The following is a 27,833-nucleotide window of genomic DNA, read 5'->3' on the forward strand; positions in this document are numbered from 1 at the left end:
CAACAGAGTGAGACTCCTTCTCACAAAAAAAAAAAAAGAAAGAAAAGCCATCAGCAAACCCATGGTCATCTAGATTTTCTCCTATGTTATCTTCTAGGAGTTTTTTAGCTTTGTGTTTTACATTGTGGTCTGTGATCCATTTTGAGTTAAATTTTGTGTAAATCTGTGTCTAGATTCATTTTTTTCATATGGATGTCTAGCTGTTCCTGCACCATTTGTTGAGAAGGATGCATTTTTCACCTTCCCAACTTTCAGAACTTTGCTTTTTTAATACATTTCCTTCTATCTTTCTCCAGACTATAAAATTACCCAAACATCTAAGAATTCCTCATGCATAAATGTATAAACTCAAAGCTCCAGAAATCTAATTTCCTTTTGTCCATGTGATTAGGTATGGTCTAATAAAATTAGGCTTCAAAACTAGAAATAACATGTTATATATTAAATATCCCTTCAGTTCTATAAGAGGAATTAATATAATATATAAAATTAAGTAAGTTTAAATTTAATGAAATAAAGTAATAAAATAGAGCTTTGGAGCTGAACATCTTAGAGATCATCTACCCCATTACTCCCAGTCTGGGTTTTACGACATCTACCTATCCTCTCTTTATTCATGCCTCTTCTGAGAGCGTGAATGAAGCTCTCTCCTCCACTTCCTCACCCCTATTATCCAGGGTAGAGAATGCAGACACTGTTTCACAAAATGGTCTTGTTTGGGAAATGCTAATGGAGTTCAATTTCTTCATTTTACCTAAAGGAAAACTGAAGCTGAGAAAGAAAGTGTCTTACCACAGGACTACGTAATAAGTCATTAATAGAAACAGTTTACTTAAAATCTACAGGACAATCAGCGAAGTATCTTTATTAAGCCCTCTAAGCATACTGTTTTCATAAACAAAGTTTTGTCAGGTAATTTAGATGTAGGAAGGCTGCCCTGCTCCAAGCCCATCCCTTTGAAATGAACTAACAAGGTACTATGTTTAAATAGAAATGGAACACATTGAAAGAATTCACTACAGCAAAATTAATTCATCTTTTTGGAATATGGTTTTTGTGTTCTGTGTTGGAATTCAGTAAGTAGAGTCTCTTGACTATAAGCTCCATAAGAGAGGGCACTATCTGGTTTCTCATTCCTGTGCCTAGCACATACCACAGTATGATCTTATGAAAGGAAAAAGGGAGAAAGAGAAGTAAGTAACTAGCAAACTAAAGGAGGGAGGGAAGTTCCTACACAGTGGTTAACAGGCTTCCTTGCCTAGTGGATTTATATCAGATCCTTAACTGAACAGAAATTTTATTTAAGTTTCAACTTGGGGAGTTCGGAGAAATCACAAGTATCTTCATTGCTCTATTCATGTATCATGTTCAGCAGACCATGAGGTACCCTATACATCTACCTGTACTATGTTCTGGGTTGAATAAGGCAAATTAAATCCTTATGCCTCTTGCATAGAAAGTCAGCCATATGAAGGAATTTCATTTGCTTTGAAAATACTCTCCATAGGGAATCATCCCTAACTCATTTTATGAGGCCAGCATCATCCTGATACCAAAGCCTGGCAGAGACACAACAAAAAGAGAGAATTTTAGACCAATATCCCTGATGAACATCGACGCGAAAATCCTCAATAAAATACTGGCAAACGAAATCCAGCAGCACATCAAAAAGCTTATCCACCACGATCAAGTCAGCTTCATCCCTGGGATGCAAGGCTGGTTCAACATACACAAATCAATAAACGTAATCCATCACATAAACAGAACCAATGACAAAAACCACATGATTATCTCAATAGATGCAGAAAAGGCCTTCGACAAAATTCAACAGCCCTTCATGCTAAAAACTCTCAATAAATTAGGTATTGATGGAACGCATCTCAAAACAATAAGAGCTATTTATGACAAAGCCACAGCCAATATCATACTGAATGGGCAAAAACTGGAAGCATTCCCTTTGAAAACTGGCACAAGACAGGAATGCCCTCTCTCACCATTCCTATTCAACATAGTGTTAGAAGTTCTGGCCAGGGCAATCAGGCAAGAGAAAGAAATAAAGGGTATTCAATTAGGAAAAGAAGAAGTCAAATTGTCCCTGTTTGCAGATGACATGATTGTGTACTTAGAAAACCCCATCGTCTCAGCCCAAAATCTCCTTAAGCTGATAAGCAACTTCAGCAAAGTCTCAGGATACAAAATCAATGTGCAAAAATCACAAGCATTCCTATACACCAATAACAGACAGAGAGCCAAATCATGAGTGAACTCCCATTCACAACTGCTACAAAGAGAATAAAATACCTAGGAATCCAACTTACAAGGGATGTGAAGGACCTCTTCAAGAACTACAAACCACTGCTCAACAAAATAAAAGAGGACACAAACAAATGGAAGAACATTGCATGCTCTTCCTTCCTGGGGGAGGGATAGCATTAGGAGAAATACCCAATTTAAATGATGAGTTAATGGGTGCAGCAAACCAACGTGGCACATGTTTACCTGTGTAACAAACCTGCACGTTGTGCACATGTACCTTAGAACTTAAAGTATAATAAAAAAATAAACAATTAAAAATATACTTTCTATATTATCCAGATAATTAAATATGTATGAATGACAACAAAACAATTTAAGAAGGAATGTTAAAAGAACAAAGTACTTAAGCAAGATGAACAAATTCTCTTACTGACAACTTTTTAGTAGGAAAAAAATGTAGTATTTTTCAAGATACACCAAGAAAAAAAATTAGGCAAAAGATAAAAGTATGTCCAGTTCAAGAGACTATAAAAAAAATTAGGTGCCTCATGTCACTAAGGCCATGACTGGATTTAATGTCACAAGTCATTCTACAAAGTGGTGTGCCGCAGTGTGTCCAGAGGCTAGAGAACCATGAAAGGGGGCTACCAAGGCTGGGAAGATGCAACTGTTGCTGTGAGTGACTTTCAAAGACCCTGATGCCTTGTGGTGCCCTTCTGAAACTCAAACAGTAACACAGAAGTGTTCTGTTTTGGAATTTATGGTGTATAATGTTTTTAAAAGAGTTTGCTGTCCGGGTGCAGTGGCTCATGCCTGTAATCCCAGCACTTTGGGAAGCCAAGGTGGGTGGATCACTTGAGGTTAGGAGTTCAAGACCAGCCTGGCCAATATGGCAAAACCCCGTCTCTCCTAAAAATATAAAAATTAGCTGGGCATAGTGGCAGATGCCTGTAATCCCAGCTACACAAGAGGCTGAGGCAGGAGAATCGCTTGAACCCAGGAGGTAGAAGTTGCAATAAGCCAAGATCGCGCCACTGCACTCCAGCCTGGGCAACACAGCGAGACTCCATCTCAAAAAAAAAAAAAAAGAGCTTGTCTACAGCTGGTTTCCATGCCTGAACTGTTGTGCTTGGCAAGTTGCATAGCTGGAAATTAAATGTTCAATCCTACCTTGGCTCCAATTTAACAGTTGGTGCTCTGTGGAGTGAGTTGAATGTGTTGAGGCTTTTCAGTTTCACTTGTGGTAAAGGCGTTAGCATTTTCCATTTCTATGCAGATTTCTTTGAAGCAGAATTGATTGCCTCTTTCTTCTCTGCCTTCACAGTAGGTAGAGTTTCTTTCAAACTTCACTGAGGCATCAGTTGCTTTTTGGCAATGTCCCTTACCGAGATTATTAACTATAAGTGTGTGGCTTGAGTTTAAAAGTTTTACTTGTTTGTTGCATTGATGTTCCCATGTAGTAATTTTTAGTTTGGTTGAAAAAAAAAAAAAAAAAAAAAAAAAAAAAAACACAAAAACAAACCCTGGGCTGAAGTAAGCGTTTAAGTTTTTTTTTTTTTAACTAGTCCCAGATTTAAAAATATAATAAAATTGAAACTTGTAAAAATGAAAAGAAAAACAGGAGTTTTTACATTAGCTACAATAGTCATTTCTGTTTTCTCAATTCTAAAATTTTATTTTTAATTTTTCCAAATCATAAGAAAAAACGTTTAGCTACTAGTATCATTTTAAACTGGATATGTGAGGTATGGTTAGAATCACTAAATCTTATAGCTATGTAAACTTCAAATAGTAAACTTGGACCTTTATTTCTTGTTTCATCAGCTTGAAAGATTATTCCTGGATTATCAACCTCAACTTCTTGCTACATCATTATTTTTGTATTAACAAACTTAATAACATTTAAGTCTTATTTGGTAACCATAATTAAGTTTTCTATGCTTCATTTATAGGTTAATTCTAAAAATGAAAACCAACAGTGTTTACATTAATACAATCAACATAGGTATCATTTAATGCATAAGTCTAACAGGGTACTAATACAACATTTCCTTCTATATAGGTCCAGTGTGCTACTTGAAGAACTATTTTATTATGATCAGGACCTAAGTATCTTCTTTTTTTTTTTATTATGATCAATACTTAAATATCTTTTTTTTTTTTTTTTTGAGACAGGGTCTCACTCTGTCACCCAGGCTGGAGTGCAGTGGCGCAATCACAGCTCAAACCAGCCTCAACCTTCTGGGTTCAAGTGATTCTCCTACCTCAGCCTCCCATGTAGCCTGGAGCTACAGGCATGCACCACCATATCTGGCTAATTTTTGTATATATTTTTTTTTTGTACAGACGCGGTTTTGCCATGTTGCCCAGGCTGGTCTTGAACTCCTGGGCTCAAGCAATCCATCCGCCCAAAATGCTGGGATTACAGGCGTGAGCCACCATGCCCGGCCTCTTCTCTTCTTATACTCTATCAACTGCTCAGAACCATCCCAAATTTTAACTTGCTTTATATCTTTCTCATACAGTTATGTTTTCCCTAGAGTTTCTGATCACTACTTTTTTGTTGATAAAAAAACACAAGGATTTTTTTTTTTTTTTTTTTGAAACAGAGTGTAGTGGCCTGATCATGGCTCACAGCAGCCTTGACCTTGTGGGCTCAAGCAATTCTTCCACCTCAGCCTCCTGAGTAGCTAAGACTATAGGTGCTCACCACCACACCCAGCTGATTTTCTTTTTTCAATTTTTTATAGAGACAGGATCTCTCTATGTTGCCCAGGCTGGTCTCGAACTCATGGGTTTACGCAATCTTCCAGTCTCAGCCTCCCAAAATGCTGGGATTACAAGCGTGAGCCACCACACCCAGCCTAGGATGTATGTTAACATTTTTCCATACTTTTCTTTGTGTTTATACATACACATACTTTTTGTTTTTTTCTGAACTATCTGAAAGTAAGTTGCAGCTAATAGGTGATTTTACCCTAAATACTTCATCATACATTTTCTAAGAATAAGAACTTTCTTTTATATGATCATAATATTATACCTAGGATAATATTATACCTATGATATTATTATATTATACCTAGGATAATAATTCAATAACATAATCTAATATATAGTCACATTCAAATATCCCAATTGTCCTCTCCAATTTTTTATGGCTGGTTTTATTCTTGACCCAGGATCCAATGAAAGTTCACATATTACAGCACTTGGTTGTTATATCTCTTTATTCTTTTTTTTTTTTTTTGAGACGGAGTCTCGCTTTGTCGCCCAGGCTGGAGTGCAGTGATGTGATCTCTGCTCACTGCAACCTCTGCCTCCCAGATTCAAGCGATTCTCCTGCCTCAGCCTCCTGAGCAGCTGGGACTAGAGGCGCCCGCCACCATGCCTGGCTAATTTTTGTATTTTTAGTAGAGACGGGGTTTCACCATGTTGGCCAGGCTGGTCTCCAACTCCTGACTTCATGTGATCTGCCGCCTTGGTCTATATTATTTTAATCAAAAGTAGCTCCCCTTTCTTTTTTCATGACACTTAAGTTTTTTTTGTTTTGTTTTGGTTTTAACTTTTAGGTTCAGGGGTACATATGCAGGTCCGTTATATAGGTAAATTGCATGTCACAGGGGTTGGTTGTACAGATGATTTCATCACCCAGGTAATAAGCACAGAACCCAATAGGTCCTTTTTTGATCCTCACCTTCCTCCCATCCTCCACGCTCAAGTAGGCCCCAGTGTCTGTTGTTTCCTTGTTTAACACTGAAGTTTTTTGTTTTTTTTTTTGAGACAGAGTCTCGCTCTGTCGCCCAGGCTGGAGTGCAGTGTCAAGATCTCAGCTCACTGCAAGCTCCGCCTCCTGGGTTCACGCCATTCTCCTGCCTCAGCCTCCCGAGTAGCTGGGACTACAGGCGCCCGCCACCACGCCCGGCTAATTTTTTGTATTTTTAATAGAGACGGGGTTTCACCGTGTTAGCCAGGATGGTCTCGATCTCCTGACGTCGTGATCCACCCGCCTCGGCCTCCCAAAGTACTAGGATTACAGGCGTGAGCTACCGCGCCCAGCCAACACTTAAGTTTTTTTCAGTCCAGCCTAGATGTCTTATAGAATGTGCCACACATTGTGATTGTGTCTAATTGTTTCATCATCATTAGATTTCAAATAATATTTTTGGCAAGAAAATTACATAGGTGAAGTTCTGTCCTCCTTATTGCATAATAACAGTGATCCACGGAAAAGCTGTTTCATTATTAACATTGCTAGACTCGATCACTCGATTAAACTGGTGACCTTCAGGATCCTTCTAATGTAAAAATATATTTTGCCCTTTGTAATTAATGTTATCTGTTTGAAATGGTATGAATATCGTCTTCCCAACAATCATCATTTCACTAGTTACTTCATTTTACTTTTTGTCTTCCCCACTAGACTAAGCTTCACAAGGGCAGAGATTTTTGTCTTGTTTATCATTGCTGTATCCTCAATGCTGAGAAAAGTGTTTGCACATAGTAGACCCTCAGTATATACTGAATGAATCATCATTAGTTAAATACTTCTGTATTCTCTAAGAGACTATGAACAACTTAAGGGCAAAGGTAATGTTTTCTTAGTTTTTGTATTTGCAGAAAGTAAGCACAGTACTTAGCACATAGCAAAAATTCAATGCTATTTTAATTTTTAAGGACCATGGGTAAATCAGTCACAATATATATGCCTTACTCATTTTCCTTATGTATAAAATGTTTAAAATGTATCTATTTAACTATATTAATAAGATACACTAAAAATATTTTAATATTTCTTTTTAAAATAAAATATGTTAAAGCAAAACTAAATTTAAAACAAGGCTCTCAGGAAAAAGTATTAAATTATGTAATATATTAGATACAAACTTTTGTCATCTTTGCTTTGTAGCTTACATATCTAAAGACATTTTACTGATACAATGCTAAAATACCAAACTACTTTTTAAACAATACGTAGTTATTTTTACCTGTAGTGCTTTTAATGTTTCCTTCAATCCTTCTATTTCTTTTTCCTTTATTTCTGTAGCAAGTTGGTATTTTCCCTTTAAGTAAAAGACTATATTTCAATACTTTCCAATGTAAATAATAATACAAAGGGTAAAATATAAGAGCTCAAGAACCCCTTAAGTAAAAAACTGTATTTCAATAATATCCAATATAAATAATAATACAAAGGGTAAAATATAAGAGCTCAAGAACCAAAATCTCAATGATAGACTGGATTAAGAAAATGTGGCACATATACACCATGGAATACTATGCAGCCATAAAAAATGATGAGTTCATCTCCTTTGTAGGGACATGGATGAAGCTGGAAACCATCATTCTCAGCAAACTATCGCAAGGGCAAAAAACCAAACACCGCATGTTCTCACTCATAGGTGGGAATTGAACAATGAGACCACTTGGACACAGAGAGGAACATCACACACCGGGGCCTGTTGTGGGATGGGGGGAGGGGGGAGGGATAGCATTAGGAGATATATCTAATGTTAAATGACATGGGTGCGGCACACCAACATGGCACATGTACAGATATGTAACAAACCTGCACGTTGTGCACATGTACCCTAGAACTTAAATTTAAAAAATATATATATATACATATATATATATATATATATATATATATATAAAAACCAAAGTCTCTACTTTAAACCAAATATTTCACAGGCTTTAACCTTCTATCTGTACTACAAATTACATTTCTAATGATTTCAAAATATAAAATTACAATAAGGCCTTTATATGGTTACAATTATCATGAAATAGAATGTCTTATTATAATGACAAATCATTTTATCAGCAGAGCATCCTACCTGTGAACTTGCAGATACTTTATAATTATTTAATTCATACAACTAGAATAAATATATTCTAATTAATAAGATACAGGTGGCATTTGTCTAATGAATACAAAAATATGGGAGAATTTTTTACAGAAGACCTTTGGCTAAAAATAAACCATAAGTGATTATTATTAATGGTATGTTCACTGATATAATAAAAAATGTATTAACTATTAAATAGCTAGAGAAAATATTTAGTGTCAGATAAATTTCTAGGTTTGTTGAAGCTTTATCCCCTTTGCCAATTGGTCTGCACCCAGTTGCAAGTCATTTCCATATTTTTTAAAGACAGTAATTCCATTGAAAAAGCACTAAAAACATATCATGGTGAACAGAAACACTGCAGTGGAATGGGAAGAACATTAATTTGGGGCCTGAAGAGGTCTGGGTTCTAGTCCCAATTTTGCCACTTCAAAGTGAGACGTTTGGGAAGTCATTTAATCTTGTTAGGCCTCTGTATTCTGAACTGTAAAATGATGGAAGTGAAGTAACATGATTATTTTGGGTCCTTTCTAAGATTTTAAACAGTTAACCATCTCTATTAGTTTGTTACTAATGCTCTTTTCTCTTATGGTAAACAATGGATAATAAAAGGCATTTAGCTATGCTTTAAATTATTTTGTAAAAATAAATACTTTTTAATAGACAGAAAATTAAAAAAATTATAAATACCTTTTCTTCTTCCAGGGCACACATCTTTATCTGCAACTGATAAACAATTTTAAAAATTAAAATAAAGGGATCACTGTTAACAGTGATCTATACTGGACACTGAGACTAAAGAAACACTTTACACATCTATATTGTTTGAAATGGAAATAATGTGAATATGTTATTTTCAGATTCAGAAAATAAATAATAATGATATAAAACGAGAAAAAAGCCAGTCACTAAAGTAAATGAACTATTTATTTATTTATTTGAGATAAGGTCTTGCTATGTTGCCCAGGCTATACTCCAACTCCAGGGCTCAAGGGATCTTCCCGCCTCAGTCTCCCAAGTAGCTGAGACTAGAGCACACACCACCACACCCAGTTCAAAACTAGCAATTTAATCACACTGATTAGAGATACCACTTATCCTTGAAAGTTTTGTTTTTTTCCTCCAGAAATTTTTCTTAAATATCTGAATATTTTGCCATCCACTCCTAAATCATAGCTTGTATCATTTTCCAAAGGTACAATTTTGTAAATCAGTATCATTTGTATTATCATTGACAGTATTCATGTTCAAAAATTTTTTTAACTCATGTGCAGCCTAACAAATTATGACCTGTATAAAAAAATAATGACATTTTAAAGGCCAGGCATGGTAGTTCATGCCTGTAATCCCAATACTTTGGGAAGCTGAGGCGAGAGAATTGCTTGAGCCCAAGAGTTTGAGACCAGCCTGGGCAATGTAGTGAGACTTCCTTGACAAAAAACTTTAAAAAAAAATTTTTTTAAGCACCTGTAGTCCCAGCTACTTGGAAGGTGGGAGGATCGTTTGAGCCCTGGAGTTGGAGATTGCAGTGAGCTGAGATCACGCTACTGCACTCTAGCCCGGGCTACAGGGTTAGACTCTCTCTAAATAAATAAATAAATAAAATAATGACATTTTAAAACAGAAAAACTAAAGTCCACACACCAAAGGAAAATTATGAAATATTCTAAGCAACACAAGGGTATTTGGCAAAATTTTCAAGAAATGAAATTTTTCTTTGAAACTTCCCTATTTCCTTTTTCACACTCCTCACATTCAAGATCCCCTTCTTTTAAAAAATACACACACACACAAAGAAAAAAACAAAGAACCCAAGAGCACTTTCTCCTCTACCCTTCAGATATCTGAGTATCCTTATCTTGCCCAAAGTCCTTTGTGACAGCAGAGATGTGGACTTGCTCTTTCCTAGAGAATACTATGCTACACTTTCGGCTTTTGCTTCAGTTAAAACTCCCATAACCTTGGTTAGGCCTATCTCAGATTAAAGGAAGAAAGTCTGTCATTTGCTTAAAAAAATTAACACATCTACACACACTTGTATTATAAAGACGAAGATAAAAATAGGAAAGGAAAAAGGAAGAAAAAATAATGATGTGAGATAGAGATAAGGAAACTTTCAGAGGATATTTTACATGAGCACATTTTCTCAAACTATTATAATATTCTCTTACTAGGAACTGAAGAGAAATTTTAGTCAAGAAGAGCTACAGAATTCAAATGAGCTGAAGGTATGTACAGTGATTCATTTCTTGATTTTTTTTCTCATTTTTGTACTACTATTTCTTAGTTACTGATGATTGATATTTATGGAGCTACAGTGCAGAATAATCATCTCTTCTAATCCTTGACATCTCCCTACTTGCATCGCAGATTTTGATCATAACATTATAACTCTGCTTGGGTAAAGGGGTACTATGGAAGAGGCAAGAGCCTAGGAAGTTCTAATAAAAGAAAGGAAAGGGGAGAGAAAGAACAACAGCACACACATCCCATTCACCTAAATTACTTAGGACAGATGAAAATATATCTCCATCTCCAAGAAAATAGTTTTCCCAATTTCCCTCAACAAATTTGTGCTACTACTTTACATTCTATTGTCAGTTGTGATTAAACATGATTTTATTCATTTCCTACTTCTCATAATACCTTGTTCTCCTTTTTGTCTTTGGTGACTATGGAGAACCACTTGCCATAATATTCATGGGAGGGGGAGGAAATGCAATATTTAAAATGGCAGTGTTTGTCTATCCTTATGAAATTACCTGCTTTTTAAAAACTGCCATCGCTTCCTTGTGTTGCTCTGCCAATGTTTCCTTTTGATTCTGAAGAGTTTCCTGTTTTAAATATTATGACAAGTTAAAACACAAATTCTAGCAACTCTCTTTCAGCTTTAAATCTTAACTAGGTTCACAATTTAAAGTCAACCATACCTTCTACATATATTATTTTGTGTTCCTGGAATGCAACTTTAAACCAATTTTATGATTATTTTTTTGAGACAGGGTCTCACTCTGTTGCCCAGGCTGGAATGCAGTGGCACAATCACAGCACACTGCAGCCTCAACCTTCCCAGGCTCAGGTGATTCTCCTGCCTCAGCCTCTCCAGTAGCTGGGATTACAGATGTCTGCCACCACACCCGGCTAATTTTTGCACTTTTTGTAAAGACGGGGTTTTGCCATGTTGCCCAGGCTAGTCTCAAACTCCTGGACTCAAGCAATCCACCACTTCGGCCTCCCAAAATGCTGAGATTACAGGCATGAGCCACTGTACCCAGCCCAATTTTATAATTTTTTAATTGTCATAGAATCATCATATAAAAATTTTTGCTTCCCGTTGCTTTTTTGTGGGAAAAAAAAAAAAACACATTGCTTCTAAAAATTTTTAAACTTTGGACATTATTTGCTCCAAAGCTTTCTTCAAGAAAAGTATCTTTTAACCAAAAGTAATTAAAATTAACGAATTAACAGTCCTAGTATACAAGCAGACTGTTAGAGTTTCAAAAACAATGATGACAACAACAACAACAAAAACCAGTTTTATCATCTAAGCAGAAATGCTTACCTGGCAACATATATACCTTTAAGTTCACTGGAATAATTTTTCACAAACCAAAACTACCACAGAGAATTTCTGAAAAAAATCTACATATGATTCCATTTCTTTCTTTCTCCTTCTCCCACCTTTTTGGTGGAAGTTGCATGTTCTGTTCTTTCTATTCTAGATGACTTTAACATTCTTCTTCTATTTTTATCAAAGTTAATAATTCTCATCATTTAAAAATTAGGTCTAAAAGTGGCAACCACTTTCAAATTTTTCCGTTGTTTGCTCCAGATTTCTAAATAATACATTGAGTTAGCAATTTTAAAAGTTTATCTTTTGACCTCTTATTGATGAGAACAGTGGCCCATCTGGTGCCACCACTGTGAGGATGCCAGCTGCAGCAAGGGAGGTGCGGCCAGGGCTACGGCTCTGCGAAGTCAGTTGGGGCTGGGAACAGGTGATCCCAGCAGAAGCCCTGTGCCCTACTAAGTTGGCAGGGCAGGAGCCCGTGCTCCCAGGTGCAGCTACAGCTGCCCAGCCACAGCTCTAAACTCAGGTATCCCTGCACTCTGCATTCTCTGTGTGGTGGGGGGGCAGGTAGGGGAAGCCCCCTTGAAGCTGAAGCTTAAAGTACCTGTTTCCACTCCCTGGCCTCTCCCTGCTCTCCATGTCTGCTCCACAGAGCAACTCTGGAGCAACTCCATGGAGCAAAGTTGTAGACATGTCCTGATAGCCGAGCCTGGGCACTGTTGCAACCAGGACAGGTATGCACACACTCGGGGCAGCGCTGACGTGCCAGACCCTGGCTGCCTTGGCCCCCTCTGGAAGCTGCTTCTGAAGGTGAAACTTAGGGCACCAATGAACACAGAATGGAGGCCAGAGAGCTGAGGATGGCTCAGTGCGAGCCCACAGGTGCCCCTTGGGATGGACAGCCTGGGCACTACAGACAGCATGTTGATGGTGACAGGAGGTGCTCCTGGCAAGAAGGGATGTCCCCAGTGAAAACCCACCTTCAAACCAGGGATGGCCTGAAGCCTGGGGACCAGGGCTGTCAGTTTTGGGTGAAATGGTGGCAGAGGAGTGAGAACTTCTTTGATGCCTTTGGCCAATCAAGTGGTATTTTCTGGGCCCACCCATGAGCCAATAAGCACACACTTCCTCCACTCTGAGCCGATAAAAACCCTGGACTCAGCCAGACTCAGACACTCATCTGCACTACCTGCCTGCAGAAAGGAGCTGCCCACTTCAGGTCTCCTCTCCACTGAGAACTGTTTGGTTACCCAATAAAGCTCTTCTCTGCCTTGCTAACCCTCCAGTTGTCAGTGTAACCTCATTCTTCCTGGACATGGGACAAGAACTCAGAACCCACCAGACGGCAGGAGCAAAAGAAGCTGTAACACTTTCCTGGTGGGCTTGCCAAGCTGCAGGTGGGAGCTAAAGGGGCTGTAACGCTATAGCTCTCCCAGCCTCTGCCAGTGCTGGGTGGCCGCACCATTCAACAGGAAACAGCAGTGGGGCTAGGCCAGCCCAGGAGCTGCAGGCTGAAGCAGGGCAGCAGGACTGAAACAGCTGTAACACAAACAGGCTGAAACACACCCCACTGCTTGCCACACTGCAGGTGACTAGAGGAAGAGAAGAACTGGAGCCCTTCTGCAAGCCCAGACCTCAGGGCTCCCCAAGCAAGAGCTGTGAGTGGTGGTAACACCCTCTTTGGGGCTCTGTGGTTCCTAGTGTCTCCAAGCTTTTGGGCACCACCATGTTCCCCTCATCCAGACACTGGTGCCTGCAGTGGAAGCCGCTTGCAGTATGTCTGGTCCAGTCACAGCCTCATACAGAGCTGGCACCTGTGCCAGCACCTGGAGCTGCCTGCCCTGCCGCAGCAGCCGGCATGCCTGGCTGTGTGCAGCAGCCGGACCCCACGCTTGCTTGCTCACACACCCCTCGCCACTGTGTGCCTGGCTTGCTCTTGGCAGGCATGGGATCTGGGCCAGTATCGCAAGCCGAGCGCAGCCTGCCAGGTCAAGTGAATGGAACAAGTCCAGCGGGTGCGAGCAAAACTCAAGCAGAGTCACTGCCAGCCACAGAGCTTTCTGGCTTGTGAAATGACACCCAAAGGATCCTGTGACTCTATTATGATAGTTGGAAGTTTAACTTTCTTATATAGCTATTATCCCACAGCTCCTCCTCTAATCTTCCAACAGAGTTATATCAAAATTGGCTTAAATTGATAGTCAGCATTTACACTGTTATGACTATGTAATTATTATGCAATATTGAGCCACATAGTATGCCATGATTACATTTTTATTCTCATACAACTTTGTTTTTCTGCAGTTAGTAATTAAAAATATTTTAATTCCCATAGCTAATTTTAAAAAATAATACCGTCTGTACCCAGATCTATATCAGCTGAAAAAAAAAAAAAAAACTGAATGAAAAAGGCAAAGTGAGAACATCCCAAGAATGACTTAGGAAGTCTCAAACCATTTAGGAAACCAGGCAGATTTAGAAAAACCGTAGATGTTTGACTAAATCTTTCAGAGGCTATCCCCAAAGTTCTTCCTGTGAAAATAAAGGTGACTCTAACCACATCTGCAAGGAAAGAAGGAAAGAATGAGTCCACTGGAGACTTCAGGGATAGGTTCCTTGAGGAGTAGATTCTGAAGATGTGGCTTCCAGCTCTTTCCTCACTTTTTGTGAACAGCCTTAAATACAGAAGCAGGGAATTTAATATGTAACAAATTTGCAATGGGAAATAGCTCTACTACTAGATCTCCAAATCCACATCTTCAAAAAAAAGGCTTAGAACACAAATAAAATAAACTAATGGCTTCACAAATAAAATAACTAAATGCTCCCACTGCAGTCATCAAGCACTAGAGGAGAGTGCCTCTTGGTAAAGACATGTATAAATACTTACACGCAGAAAGTACATTAGAAAAATAATTGTCATGGTCTAGCTAAGAAAATAAAGGAAAAAAATCAGTGGGCAAATCAGTGACACTGCTATGGGGAGAAATCGTGTATTCAACTTCTCATTTTATTCTCAAACTTGCAAAGAGAAATTTCTCTAAATATTAAAAGTAATCTCTCCCTTGGAGTCAATGAGCTACTCAGATAGGGTTATGTCAAATAATCCACAGATATTCTCCCTGTTTCAGCCTGTTAACCGCTAACCTCGGTTCCCTAAAATGAGAAATATTATTTTCCTTTATGACATCATGCCCATCCAATTAAAAGATAGGGATCTATTATGTAAACAGAATTACAAAATTAAGTTCTCTCCTGTTTTTTTTTTTCCTTTTTTTCCCCCTCAGATCCCTGATGACTTTCCTGTTCATAATCAGATCGTAGCTAATCTGGATGTTGACTTACTGGTAACTTTATGTATGATCAAACCAAATTGAAGATCTCCATGAAGTGGCACTTTGTGGGAAAAAAGTTTTACTGATATTGGCAATAAGGTTCAGATCCACCCATCTAAACCTCTACCTAAGTTTACAAAATACCTCTAAAACCAGATGCTAAAGAAGAACTAAAGCCAATAGTCCAAAGGCCTAATAGAGAAAAGATGCGTCATACCTTATGAGTATGACTGGTATAAAAATAGTCACAGTAAAAATGAGTCAGTCTTTAAACACTATTGTTTCCCAGTCAAAAAACCCAATGAATGAGGATAAAGATTTGTTCAAGACCTTAACACCATAAATAAAATAAGTATTTTACCCACTTCTTTGTATTACTGAGCCCAAGTAATATGTTATCTTCAGTGCTACCCAAAGTTAATTTTTTTTTTTTTTACCACTATAGATATGTGTTGTGCTTTCTACAGTGTCCCTTTAGATCAAGATAATCAACACCTATTTGTTTTTTCCTGGGAAAGTCAAAACTTTACCTGGATAGTGATGCCTCAGGGATTTACTGAGGAACCTTAAGGATATTAAATTTCCCTGTAACACTACACTTGTATAATATGGGGACAAGTTTTTGCTACGTTCTAAAGATGTGGAGAGTTGTAAGACTGATTCCATTTATCAACTTACTCTTTTAGCAAGGTCATGAGAATTCCAAAAAATGTTTAGAAGTTTGTCAGAACAAAGCACATTATTTACGGTACGATTAATATCAAGGGGGTAAATGTATCACTCCTGATGAATTATAAACCATTCAGTACTTTCCAAGGCTGGTTACTAAGAGACAATTAAGAATTTTTCTGGGTTTCACTGGCTGCTTCAGACAACAGGTTCCAAATATTTCTGAAATCACCCCACCTCTATATAACTTACGTGCTCAATAATGGAACATCTCCCTCAGGAACTTCAACATGAACAAGAATTTTGTGGCTTAAAAATAACTTTGGGTTCTTGTCATGAAGTCTTTGCCTAAGCCAATGTCTAGAAGGGTTTTTCCAGAATTTTTATGGTTATTCTAGAATTTGTATGGTTTCAGGTCTTAGATTTAAGCCTTTGATCCATCTTGAGTTTACTTTTGTTAAGGTGAGAGATGAGGTTCTAGCTTCATTCTTTTACATGTGGCTTGCCAATTATCCCAGCACCACTTGTTGAAAAGGATGTCCTTTCTCCACTTTGTTTTCGTTTGCTTTGTCGGAGATCAGTTGGCTGTAAGTATTTGGGTTTATTTCTGGGTTCTCTATTCTGTTCCATTGATCTATGTGCCTATTTTTATACAGTATCATGCTGTTTTGGTGACTATGGCCTTGTAGAATAGTTTGAAGTCAGGTAATGTGATGTCTCCAGATTTGTTTTTTTCGCTTAGTCTTGCTTTGGCTATGCAGGCTCTTTTTGGGTTCCATATGAGTTTTAAAATTAGTTTTTCTAGTTCTGTTAAGAATAATGCTGGTATTTTTAAGGAAATTGCATTGAATTTGTAGATTGCTTTTGGCAATGTGGACATTTTCACACTATTGATTCTAGTCATCCATGAGCATGGGATGTGTTTCCATTTGTTTATGTCATCTGTGATTTCTTTCAGTGGTGTTTTGTAGTTTTCCTTGTAAAGGTCTTCCATCTCCTTGGTTAGGTATATTCCTATGTTTTTTTGGTTGTTGTTTGTTTTGCAGCTATTGTAAAAGGGGTTACGTTTTTAATTTGATTCTCAGCTTGATTGCTATTGGTGTAAAGCAGAGCTACTGATTTGTGTACATTAATTTTGTATCCTGAAACTTTGTTGAATTGATTTGCCAGTTCTAGGAGCTTTTTGGATGAGTCTTTAGGGTTTCTAGGTATATGATCATACGATCCACAAACAGCGACAGTTTGACTTTCTCTTTACCAATTTGTATGCCCTTTCTTTCTTTTGTCTGATTGCTCCGGCTAGGACTTCTAGTATTATGCTGAATAGAAGTAGTGAAAGTGGGCATCCTTGTTTCAGTTCTCAGAGGGAATGTTTTCAACTTCTCCCCGTATAATGTTGGCTGTGGGTTTGTCATAGATGGCTTTTATTACCTTAAGGTATGTCCCTTCTATGATGATTTTGCTGAGGGTTTTAATCATAAAGGCATGCTGGATTTTGCCAAATACTTTTTCTGTGTCTATTGAGATGATCACGTGATTTTTCTGTTTACGTGATATATGACATTTATTGACTTAAGTCTGTTAAACCATCTCTGCATTTCCTTGTATGAAACCTACTTGATCATGGTGGATTATCTTTTTGATATGCTGTTGGATTTGTTTTTTGTTTGTTTTTGAAATGGAGTCTTACTCTGTTGCCCAGGCTAGAGTGCAGTAATGTGATCTTGGCTCACTGCAACCTCCACCTCCCAGGTTCAAGCAATTCCTGTCTCAGCCTCCTGAGTAGCTGGGGCTGCAGGCGCCCACCACCAATCCTGGCTAATTGTTATATTTTTAGTAGAGATGGGGTGTTGCCATGTTGTCCAGGCTGGTCTTGATCTCCTGACCTCAGGTGATCCACCACCTTGGCCTCCCAAGGTGCTGGGATTATAGGTGTGAGCCACCGTGCACAGCCTGCTGTTGGATTTGGATCGCTAGTATTTTGTTGAGGATTTCTGCATCTATGTTCATCAGGGATATTGGTCTGTAGGTTTTTTGTTGTCGTTGTTGTTGTTATGTCCTTGCCTGGTTTTGGTATTAGGGTGATACTGGCTTCATAGAATGATTAAGGGAGAATTCCCTCTTTCTCTTTTGAAATAGTGTCAGCAGGATTGGTACCAATACTTTGAATGTCTGACAGAATTCAGCTGTGAATCCTAGACTTTTTTTGTTGACAATTTTTTTTATTACCACTTCAATCTCACTGCTTGTTATTGGTCTGTTCAGAGTTTCTATATCTTCCTGGTTTAATCTAGCGGGTTTGTATATTTCCAGGAATTTATCCGTCTCCTCTAGGTTTTCTGGTTTATGCACATAAAGGTGTTCATAGCAGCCTTGAATAATCTTTTGTATTTCTGTGGTATCAGTTGTAGTATCCCGTTTCATTTCTAGTTGAGCTTATTTGGATCATCTCTCTTTTCTTGGTTAATCTCACTAATCAATTTTATTTATCTTTCCAAAGAATCAGCTTTTGTTTCATTTATCTTTGGTATTGTTTTTCTTGTTTCAATTTCACTTAGTTCTGTTCTGATCTGTTATTTCTTTTCCTCTGCTGGGTTTGGACTGTTCTTGTTTTTCCAGTTCCGTGAGGTGTGACCTTAGATTGTCTGTATGTGCCCTTTCAGACTTTTTGATATAGGCACTTAATGCTATGAAGTTTCCTCTTAGCACCACTTTTGCTGTATCCCAGAGGTTTTGATAGGTTGTGTCACTAACTTCATTCAGTTCAAAGAATTTTTAAATTTCCATCTTGATTTCATCATTGACCCAATGATCATTCAGGAGCCAGTTATTTAATTTCCGTGTATTTGTATGGTTTTGAGGGTTCCTTTTGGAGTTGATTTCCAATTTTATTCTACTGTGGTCTGAGAGAGTACTTAATATAATTTTGATTTTCTTAAACTTACTGAGACTTGTTTTGTGGCCTATCATATGGTCTTTCTTGGAGAATGTTCCATGTACTGATTAACAGAATGCATATTCTGCAGTTGTTGGGTAGAATGTTCTGTAAATATACGATAAGTCCATTTGTTCTAGGGTATAGTTTAAGTCCATTGTTTCTTTGCTGACTTTCTCTCTGGATGATCTGTCTAGCACTGTCAGTGGAGTATTAAAGTCCCCCGCTATTATTGTGTTGCCATCTATCTCATGACCAAGAACCCAAAGCAAATGCAACAAAAATGAAGATGAATAGATGGGACTTAATTAAACTAAAAAGATTCTGCACAGCAAAAGAAATAATCAGCAGAGTTAACAGACAATCCACACAGTGGGAGAAAATCTTCACAATCTATACATCTGACAAAGGACGATATCCAGAATCTTAAAAAAAAGATATACAAATGGGCCAACAAGCATATGGGAAAATGCTCAACATCAGTAACGATCAGGGAAATGCAAATCAAAACCACAATGTGATACCACCTTACTCCTGCAAGAATGGCCATAATCAAAAAATCAAAAAATAATAGATGTTGGTGTGGAGGTGGTAAAAGGGAATACTTTTAAACTGCTTGTAGGAATGTAAACTAGTACAACCACAATAGAAAATAGTGTGAAGATTCCTTTAAAAACTAAAAGTAGATCTACCATTTGATCCAGCAATCCCACTACTAGGTATCGACCCAGAGGAAAAGAAGTTATTATACAAAAAAGATACTTGTACATCCATGTTTATAGCAGCACAATTTGTAACTGCAAAAATATGGAACCAGTCCAAATGCCCATCAATCAACAAGTAGATAAAGAAAATATGGTATACATATACCACGGAATACTACTTAGCCATAAAAAGGAACGCAATAATGGCATTTGCAGCAACCTGGATGAAATTGGAGACTTTATGCTAAGTGAAGTAACTCTGGAATGGAAAACCAAATATCATATGTTCTCACTCATAAGAGGGAGCTAAGCTATGAGCACACAAAGGCCTAAGAATAATACATTGGACTTTGGGGAATCAGGCGAAAGGCTGGGAGAGGGGTGAGGGATAAAAGAATACACACTAGGTACAGTGTACACTGTTCGGGTGATGGGTGCACCAAAATCTTGGACATGACCACTGAAGAACTTATTCATGTAACTAAACACTACCTGCTCCCTAAAAACCTATTGAAGAAAACAAAAACTTTAACAGTGCCCCTTTCTGGGTCGTCCGATTGTCATAAAGCTTTCTACCTATTTGTACCTCAGCAGTGTAGACAAGCCCTTAATGCTCTAACAGAATACCATGGGAGTCATCAGGATCTAACTGTTTATTACAGTCTTCCCTTCGACCTAGTGGCAAAAGCCAACTCCTTATCAAGGGCAGTATTAGCAGCTGTCAAACTAGTAGAGGCTTCTACTAATGTGGTTTAAGGATTTATTTAGACTTCATGGTACCTCACGCTGTGCAATCCTTGTTATTTACTAAAAACACATTTCTCAGCAAGCAGGTTCACCTCCTATGAACTTTTATTACTTTCTCCCCCACACATTTCCACCCAGTGCTATAATACCTGAAAGTCTACTAATAGGAAGACAAATACCACATGATCTCACTTATATATGAAATCTAAAAAAGTCAAACTTATACAAGTTGAGAGTAGAATAGTGGTTACAAGAAGCTAGGGAGATGGAGGCCTGGGGTGGAGGGAAGGGAGATGTTGATCAAGGGTACAAAGTTCCAGTTAGATGGAAAGAATAAGTTTGAGATCTACTGTACAGCATGTAGTAAGCATAGTTAATAATAATGTATATTTCAAAATTGGTAAAAGTAGATTTTAAATATTCTCACTATAAAAAAATAAGCATTGAAGTGATGGATATGTTAATTAGTTTGATATAACCATTCCACAACATATACATACACAGGTATATCAAAATATCACATTGTAGCCCATATATACAATATTTATTTTTCAATTAAAATAAAGATCTAAATAAAAAGTAAAGAGGCATGAAAATTGAAAAAGAAAAACTCATTGCTTATTTCTCTTTAATTTTTAATTTGCACAAACTATACAATAATACTATTTGACAATTGCCCCCTAAAATTGCCAATAAGTCTGTCATATAATCTTAGCTAAGCTTACATATATGTACATGTATATACTAATTTACTTTTTATGTGTTATTTATTATAAATATGTATATATACACTGTTCATTTTATATATAGCATATATAAATGCTTGAATAGAAACAGGTTAAAATGCTTTTATATCTTAATGAAAAAAATATACTAATGTAGTAAAGAGATGGGGATTGGACAGAGCACCTACCAAACTTTCTTTCAAGAAATATTTTGATAATCAATAACTTCCTATATAAAGTATATCTCTTTGATCTCTATTTCTAATAAGTGTTACTCATAGACAAGTTTAACAAAAAGCCTGGTATTGTTTTTCCATTACCCAAAGAAAGGGAAATCCATGACGATTTAGTCTCTGTCTAAGCAATAACTGTGCTTCAGACAGATTTATTAGAAACTCCCCCCAGATTAAATTTACATGTAATCTTGTTTGATGATAGGTCATTTTTTGAAAGTGAAATGGAAAAAATATCAGGCAGGATATACTGCAACAGTCTCAACTGACCCCTAAATCATGACTCCTTACCAGAGGTTAAACCAACCCAGATGACAGAACTTATTCTACTCAGCAAAGCTTGCCAGTTGTCAAGACATTAGAGAGTTAACATTAATAGCAGCTATGCCTTTGGTGTAGTCCATGATTTTGGAATACTGTAAAAATAATTATGGTTTCTGATCTCAGTAGGAATCCCAATTTCAAGTAGTCAACCATTTTAAGTGTTCTAATGCTTCCTTAGGGGATGGTTATCATAAAGCCACACTGAAAGGGATAATGTTAAGGCTAGAGGAAATATCCTAGTTAATCTTTATGACATACAGTCCTGGCCCCCATGATATCCAAAAAGCCAAATCTTTGAAGAAATTTAAAAAGGCTGTTTTGGAATGCCTACAACTGGCTCCAGAGTCTGAAGAAAAAACATAATAATAAATTACAAAAAGAAAATCTCTTTCAGGACAGACACTTGGTGGCACCAGAGGACCTCAATGGAACTTTGTAAAAATTTTATAGGAAATTACCCCTCAGAGCAAGGACAAACTGAACATTATATTCAATTAGCATTGGTGGTGAAATTTTACTAAAATTGCCGAGGATGTCTCTGGTGTATAGCTGCCATTAGCACTGTCTTGGTAAAACTGTTATCCTTGTAAATCCAAGCCTTAGAGTCTCTATAAACACTTTCAAATGGATTTCCTAAAATTAACCCCTAGAACAGGTTCTGAATATGTTCATCATTGCTTCCATCTTCTCAGGATGAACTAAAACTTCTTGCCAGAGAGCTACAGTTCTGTGAGTAGAAAAACAAATTACTTGATTTTGTGTTTCCAACCTGAGGATCTCGAGGGACAGGGTTACTCAATTTACTGGGACTGTCATTACAGAACTTTGCAAAACCTTGTCATTTATTTAGAAATTCATTGCCCCCATCATCCTCAAACTTGAAGAAAAGTAGAGAGGACTAATGGCACACTGTATCTGACACTCTTAAACTTCCATGACCAAGAAGGTTACCTCTAACTCATAACACCATGAAGTCCATACTCCCCTATATTCATTGGCTTTTACCATATAAACTTGTTAAGAGTTTGCCCTATGAAGTTGGCCACTTCTCCCCTGATTTTGGACATTTCTTTACTTCAGGCAAATGTGGCAAAGTACTCCAAGGGACTAATGTAATATGTTTCAGAGTCTTATCACAAACAGATAAAAGTTGCTTTTCTTCTATATGACCAAAAGCTCAGAGGTAGTGTCTTCTAGAAATGACCTGAGAGAAAAAACAAACATCCTGAAACCATGTTGGAAATAATCCTACCAAGAACTGCTAGCACAGTAGCTAAACCCCCGGGGAATAGATCCTTGAATTCATGTCTCCCAGATGAACAGACACTAGGTTTCACTAATACATGGAATGCCATTCCATCAAGAAATTTAAATCTACGGAGTCTTGAGAAAGCTTCAGAAGCAGACATATTCAGAAAGAAACAGCTATCATTCAAGAGGTATGGATCAAGACAGCCTCTACACAAGACCTACATAGTCTGTTTTTATATGGCCTGTGAGCCAGGAATGGTTCTTATATTTTTAATGGGTTAAAAAGAAAAATAAAAAAATAACATTTCAAATCACCTGAATATTGTATAAAATATAAATCTTAGTGTCCATAACATTTTATAGGAACATAGCCACACTGATTCATGTAAGTACTGTCCATGGCTGCTTTTACACTATAACAACAGAGTTGAATGGTTGTGACAGAGACCATACCGTCCACAAAGCCTGAAATATTTACTATACGGCTCTGTACATAAAAAGCCTGCTAACACCCTACCTAGATAATCAGAGCTAAAGATTGCAATGCTTTTATTTGCAGGCTTTTGTTCTTTATTTTCTGAGGTACTTTCTTTCCCCTGTCTTAATCCAGCCCCTTAAGTGAGTAAAAACATATTATTTATTAACCATGATGGTTTCAAAGGTCCTTATTCTTAATATTGCTCCCTACATTCTTGGCCACTCTATGGTGTGAGTCCAATTACTAATGGAAATTTTTGATTTGGGGATGGCCTCTGTTCTCTTGGTTTAATACAGGTATTCCTGGCTGCTGGCTTAAAAGTGATCTACAAGTTCTGATAATAAACTTTTCCTTAGTGTTTTTCCACGTTGGTGTGTTCAGAAGTGTAACTTCTGGAGTCTTAAGTACTGTTGCATAGCCACTGTCCTATAAAATGATCCAACAAATTATGATCCAACAAAAGGAAAAATTGATACACACACACACACACACACACACATCACCAGAAACCACCTACATGCCATCATGACTCTTCATCAAGCAGCATAAATCTTGACTGATCACATCCTAAATAATAATGGTTTATTTTATTTTCCAGCTCAGGTTGAAGAAGCAAAAGGGGACTGAGAACTGAAACCACCTGCATCAATATAACAGAGATATTCAGAGTAAGAACTGAGAATACCTGTGTCAACACAACTTAGTTTTTGTTCCAGGAAACCTTTGCCCAGTAAATATAAGACTATAAAAACCAATAAATTATATCACTGTTTGTTTCGGGCAACTGCTGCAAAACAACTTATCTGAGACAATAGTTTATTTGGGTAAACATCTGGTTTATCAAACAACTATTTATTCTCAAGAGTAGCTTCAAGAGCCTCCATGTTGCCACATTCACAATCCTAAAATACTACATTACAAAATTTGCCCAATCCCCATCAATATCCTCCCTTAAAAGATCTGCCTAAATCTACTTGCACCTAGACCCTATAACCCTCTACATAGTCCAATACTGATTTGCAACTTTTGAAATACTAAGACTCTGTAAAAGTAGTGTTTTCACTTACTGCAATGAGTTTCAATAAACACACCTGCTTTATTAACAAGTTGTTTGGTGATATTTGAGGGAATGCAACCAGGCAGTTCTAATTTACACTGCTAACAACATATGAAAGTTCTTGTTTTTCTAAAAGTTGGTAAAGGTAGGAATCTGGATTTTTCTTCAGATGGAATCCAGCTTTAATACCATTTCTTGAATAATCTGTTATTCCCCACAGATTTAAAGGCCACTGTTAACATTCACTAAATTATCTTATGTATTTGGATCTATTTCTAGATTCTGTTGTGTTCTACTAAATATGTATACTGCACCAAGCTATTTTAATTATGACAGCTTTATATTATGTTTAAGAATCAAGTATGACTATTTCATTCCTTTCTTTTTAAATTTCCCAGCCACTCTTGTATGTTTATGTCCACATAAACCTTAGAATAAGCTTAATTACCCAAAATATGTTGACATTTTAAATTGGATTTATTTATTTATTTTTAGAGACAGAGCCTCGCTCTGCACCCAGGCTGGAGTGCAATGGCACAAACATAGCTCACTACAGCCTCAAACTCCTGGGCTCAAGTGATCCTCCCACCTCAGCCTCCCAAGGAGCTAGGACTACAGGCACACACCACCACATCCTGCTAATATATGTATTTTTTAATAGAGACAAGGTCGCACTATGTTGCCCAGGCTGGTCTTGATCTCCTGGCTTCAAGTAACCCTCCTGCCTTGGCCTACCAAAGTGCTGGGATTACAGGCGTGAGCCACTGCAGTTGGTCATTAAATTGGGTTCGTTAAACTTACCTTAAGGACCGTGATAACTTTATGCTGTTAGCTCTATACAAAAACAAGATATAACTTTACATTTTAAAATCTGCTTGAAATTAGTTGTACTTAATATTTACCTATTCTTTCCCTCCATATTCTTTCCCTCCACAGATAGGTCTGTTTCAGACTTGTCCTTCATATAATTCAACCCTGATTTTACTCCCACAGTCTGCACACCCTTTGGATCTGTCTAGCCTCGAAATCCCAATTATTTCTAGTTTGGTCTATCCACTATCACCTGACTTCTGATTCTGATGTCACCCCCAATTCCTGTTTCAATATTACCAAACAATGAGAACAGAAATCAGCATAATTACACCTTCAGGTTTTAGTTGTTAAGATTACTCTGATGGAACAGCATGAGAAGCACTATCATAAATGCTTCAATACAGATAAAACTATGGAGAAAATAAGAGCTGCTACTATTTTTTAATATTTAGTTGCATTATGTAATAACACCCTGGGAAAATATGGTACTAGTTATGAGGTTTCATTGCTTTCAAAATATTCTCACTCCCCTATAACACACAATGTGTTTCTCAGATGTAAAATAGTTTTCAGAGTTATTCACAGTGCCGTATCAAAAAGCTGAACAAAATTCTTATTCTCAGTTTTCTGGAAGCCTAAATGTTACCAACAGTTTTAGTTGGGATTTTCTTGAGATTTTATCTAAAATAATCCACTAACCCCTGAATATATTAGAAAATTTAAAAATTAACTTGACAATAAGGACTAGAATACATTTTAAAATAGATGCTATAAATACTAATCTGAGAGAAAAAAAATACTCACTTTATTAGTTAGCTTTCGTACTGCTATAAAGAACTGCCCAAGACTGGGTAATTTATAATAGAAAGAGGTTTAATTGACTCACAGTTCAGCATGTCTGCGGAGGCCTCAGGAAACTTACAATCATGATGGAGGGCGAAGTGGAAGCAAGGCACCTTCTTTACAAGGTGACAGAAAGAAGAAGTGCTGAGCAAAGAGGGAAGAACCCCTTATAAAACCATTAGATCTCATGAAAACTATCAGGAGAACAGCATGGGGAAACCGCCCAAATGATTCAATTGCCTCCACCTTGTCTCTCCCTTGACACGTGGGGGTTATGGGGATTACAATTCAAGATTAGATTTGGCTGGGGACACAAAGCCTAATCATATCACTCACCTTTTGCCATTTAAGTTCCTGTGTCTCCACAATAATTTTACCAATCTGCTCTTCATAATGAATTTCTGCTTCCTAAGTCAAAAAGAAAAAGAAAAGTGCTATAAAAATAAAGACTTTAAAACTTCCAGTTTCAGCTCTTTCTGGAGAGATATAGAAATAGCATACTCCCACCTTTACAACAAGAAAAAAATCTGGACAAACTGCAAATTAAATAGACAAGTCCATCATAGAACTGAGGTCCCACATCAATCAAGTACCCAAAATCTGGATAGAGACAGGTGCCTAGAGAAACAGAACCCTGACATTTGCTTACCTGGGACATAAGCTACTGAGGACTGGTAAGAAGCTTCAATGAAAAGTCCTTAATAAATTGCTAAAGGTAGAATGTAGGCTACTGTAAAAATATGAATCCCTTGAAATAGGGAGATTTATACTTTCTAGCAGGCTTTTCTTCTAGGAAACCCACCAGGTGCTTACAGAAAAGGTTGAGAAAAATCCTATAAAAGTTTTCCCCTGCAGCACTGGCTATATAGGGGAAGAGAAGTCACAAACCATCTTCCTTATTTCCTCTACAGATCAAAACCCTTAATCTGCAGAGGGGAGGGCAACAGAAACTATAGCTAAAAGCACTAGTGGAAACCCTCTGCAGCTGGGCAAGGGGACCAAAAGTCATCACTAAAAATTCTACCTACGCAGACCTATCTTCCTTATCTCCTCTAAGCAGCAGCTGGGAAGAGGAGGACTGGGAGAACAAGGCAACAACAGTTCTTTCATTGTGGGAGGGGCAGGAATACATGCTAGGCCCAGCATTACATACGAAGGAGGGACCAAACACTCATGAAGATCTCATCCTGAGACTCAGGTTCACCTAAGACTAAGGTTTAATGAGAACATCAGAGAATGCCCTTCTTCCCCTGTCTCCCACCACCGCCATGCCAGTAAGCATCAAGTAAAAAGAACAAGGAGATACAGCAAGGAGAGCTGCAAAGACAGTTTCTCTGGGAAGCAGGACAAAGAAAAGACCCAAAGACAAGTGGGGAGGCCCAATGCCAAGCAGGAAGCAGTCATTTAGAAATACTCTCTGGTTTTGTTTGAAATAATGTAATACTCCTGAATTTGCCCACATCACAAACATAAGTTATCACTAGAGAAATCTGAAGCTTCTGCTGAATAACAGGCAGAGTTGAAAACTGCCTGGTTTAAGTATTGAAGGTGTGCCTCAACACACACACACACACACAGAGCCCTTCTGTAAAAACTAGGAGATTTTTTGTTTCCTTTGGTATTTAAAGAAATCTCTGTGATCACTAGCTGACCACTAATATTAACAGCAAAGTCAGTAGCCACACACAACAAATACAACAGACCTTACAAATTAGTTCAAAGACACACTAAACAAAGACAAGAAGCAGGAACCCTAGAAAGTGAGAAGAGTCTGATTTCCAGAGCTGCCATATATCCAAAATGTTTTTAACAAAAAGTTACAAGGCATGCAAAGTAAAAGCAAAGTGTAGCCCATTATATGGGAAAAAAAATAATGGAAATTATACTTTAGGAAGCCCAGAAATTGGATGTACTACATAAAACTTTTAATCAAACTATTTTAAATACGGTCAAAGAGCTAAAAAAGACCATGTACAAAAACATAACTGTTAAAAAGATAATAAGCAAATGCTACAAAAAAACTTTACACTCAGTAATTTG

General features: G+C 37.4%; 1 protein-coding gene across 1 annotated transcript in view; it reads right to left on the bottom strand.

Moving 5' to 3' along the window:
* Positions 1 to 27,833, bottom strand: part of CCDC73 (coiled-coil domain containing 73) — a 148,449-nt gene that overhangs the window by 87,245 nt on the left and 33,371 nt on the right. The window contains exons 2-5 of the mRNA XM_030828735.1: positions 26,130 to 26,201; positions 10,871 to 10,942; positions 8,799 to 8,834; positions 7,245 to 7,319 (exon numbers count right to left, since the gene is read on the bottom strand). Coding sequence (XP_030684595.1) covers positions 7,245 to 7,319; positions 8,799 to 8,834; positions 10,871 to 10,942; positions 26,130 to 26,201 — 255 coding nt within the window. The remainder of the gene's footprint in view (positions 1 to 7,244; positions 7,320 to 8,798; positions 8,835 to 10,870; positions 10,943 to 26,129; positions 26,202 to 27,833) is intronic.

The sequence above is a fragment of the Nomascus leucogenys genome, chromosome 15 (assembly GCF_006542625.1).
Source record: "Nomascus leucogenys isolate Asia chromosome 15, Asia_NLE_v1, whole genome shotgun sequence".
NCBI lineage: Eukaryota > Metazoa > Chordata > Mammalia > Primates > Hylobatidae > Nomascus > Nomascus leucogenys.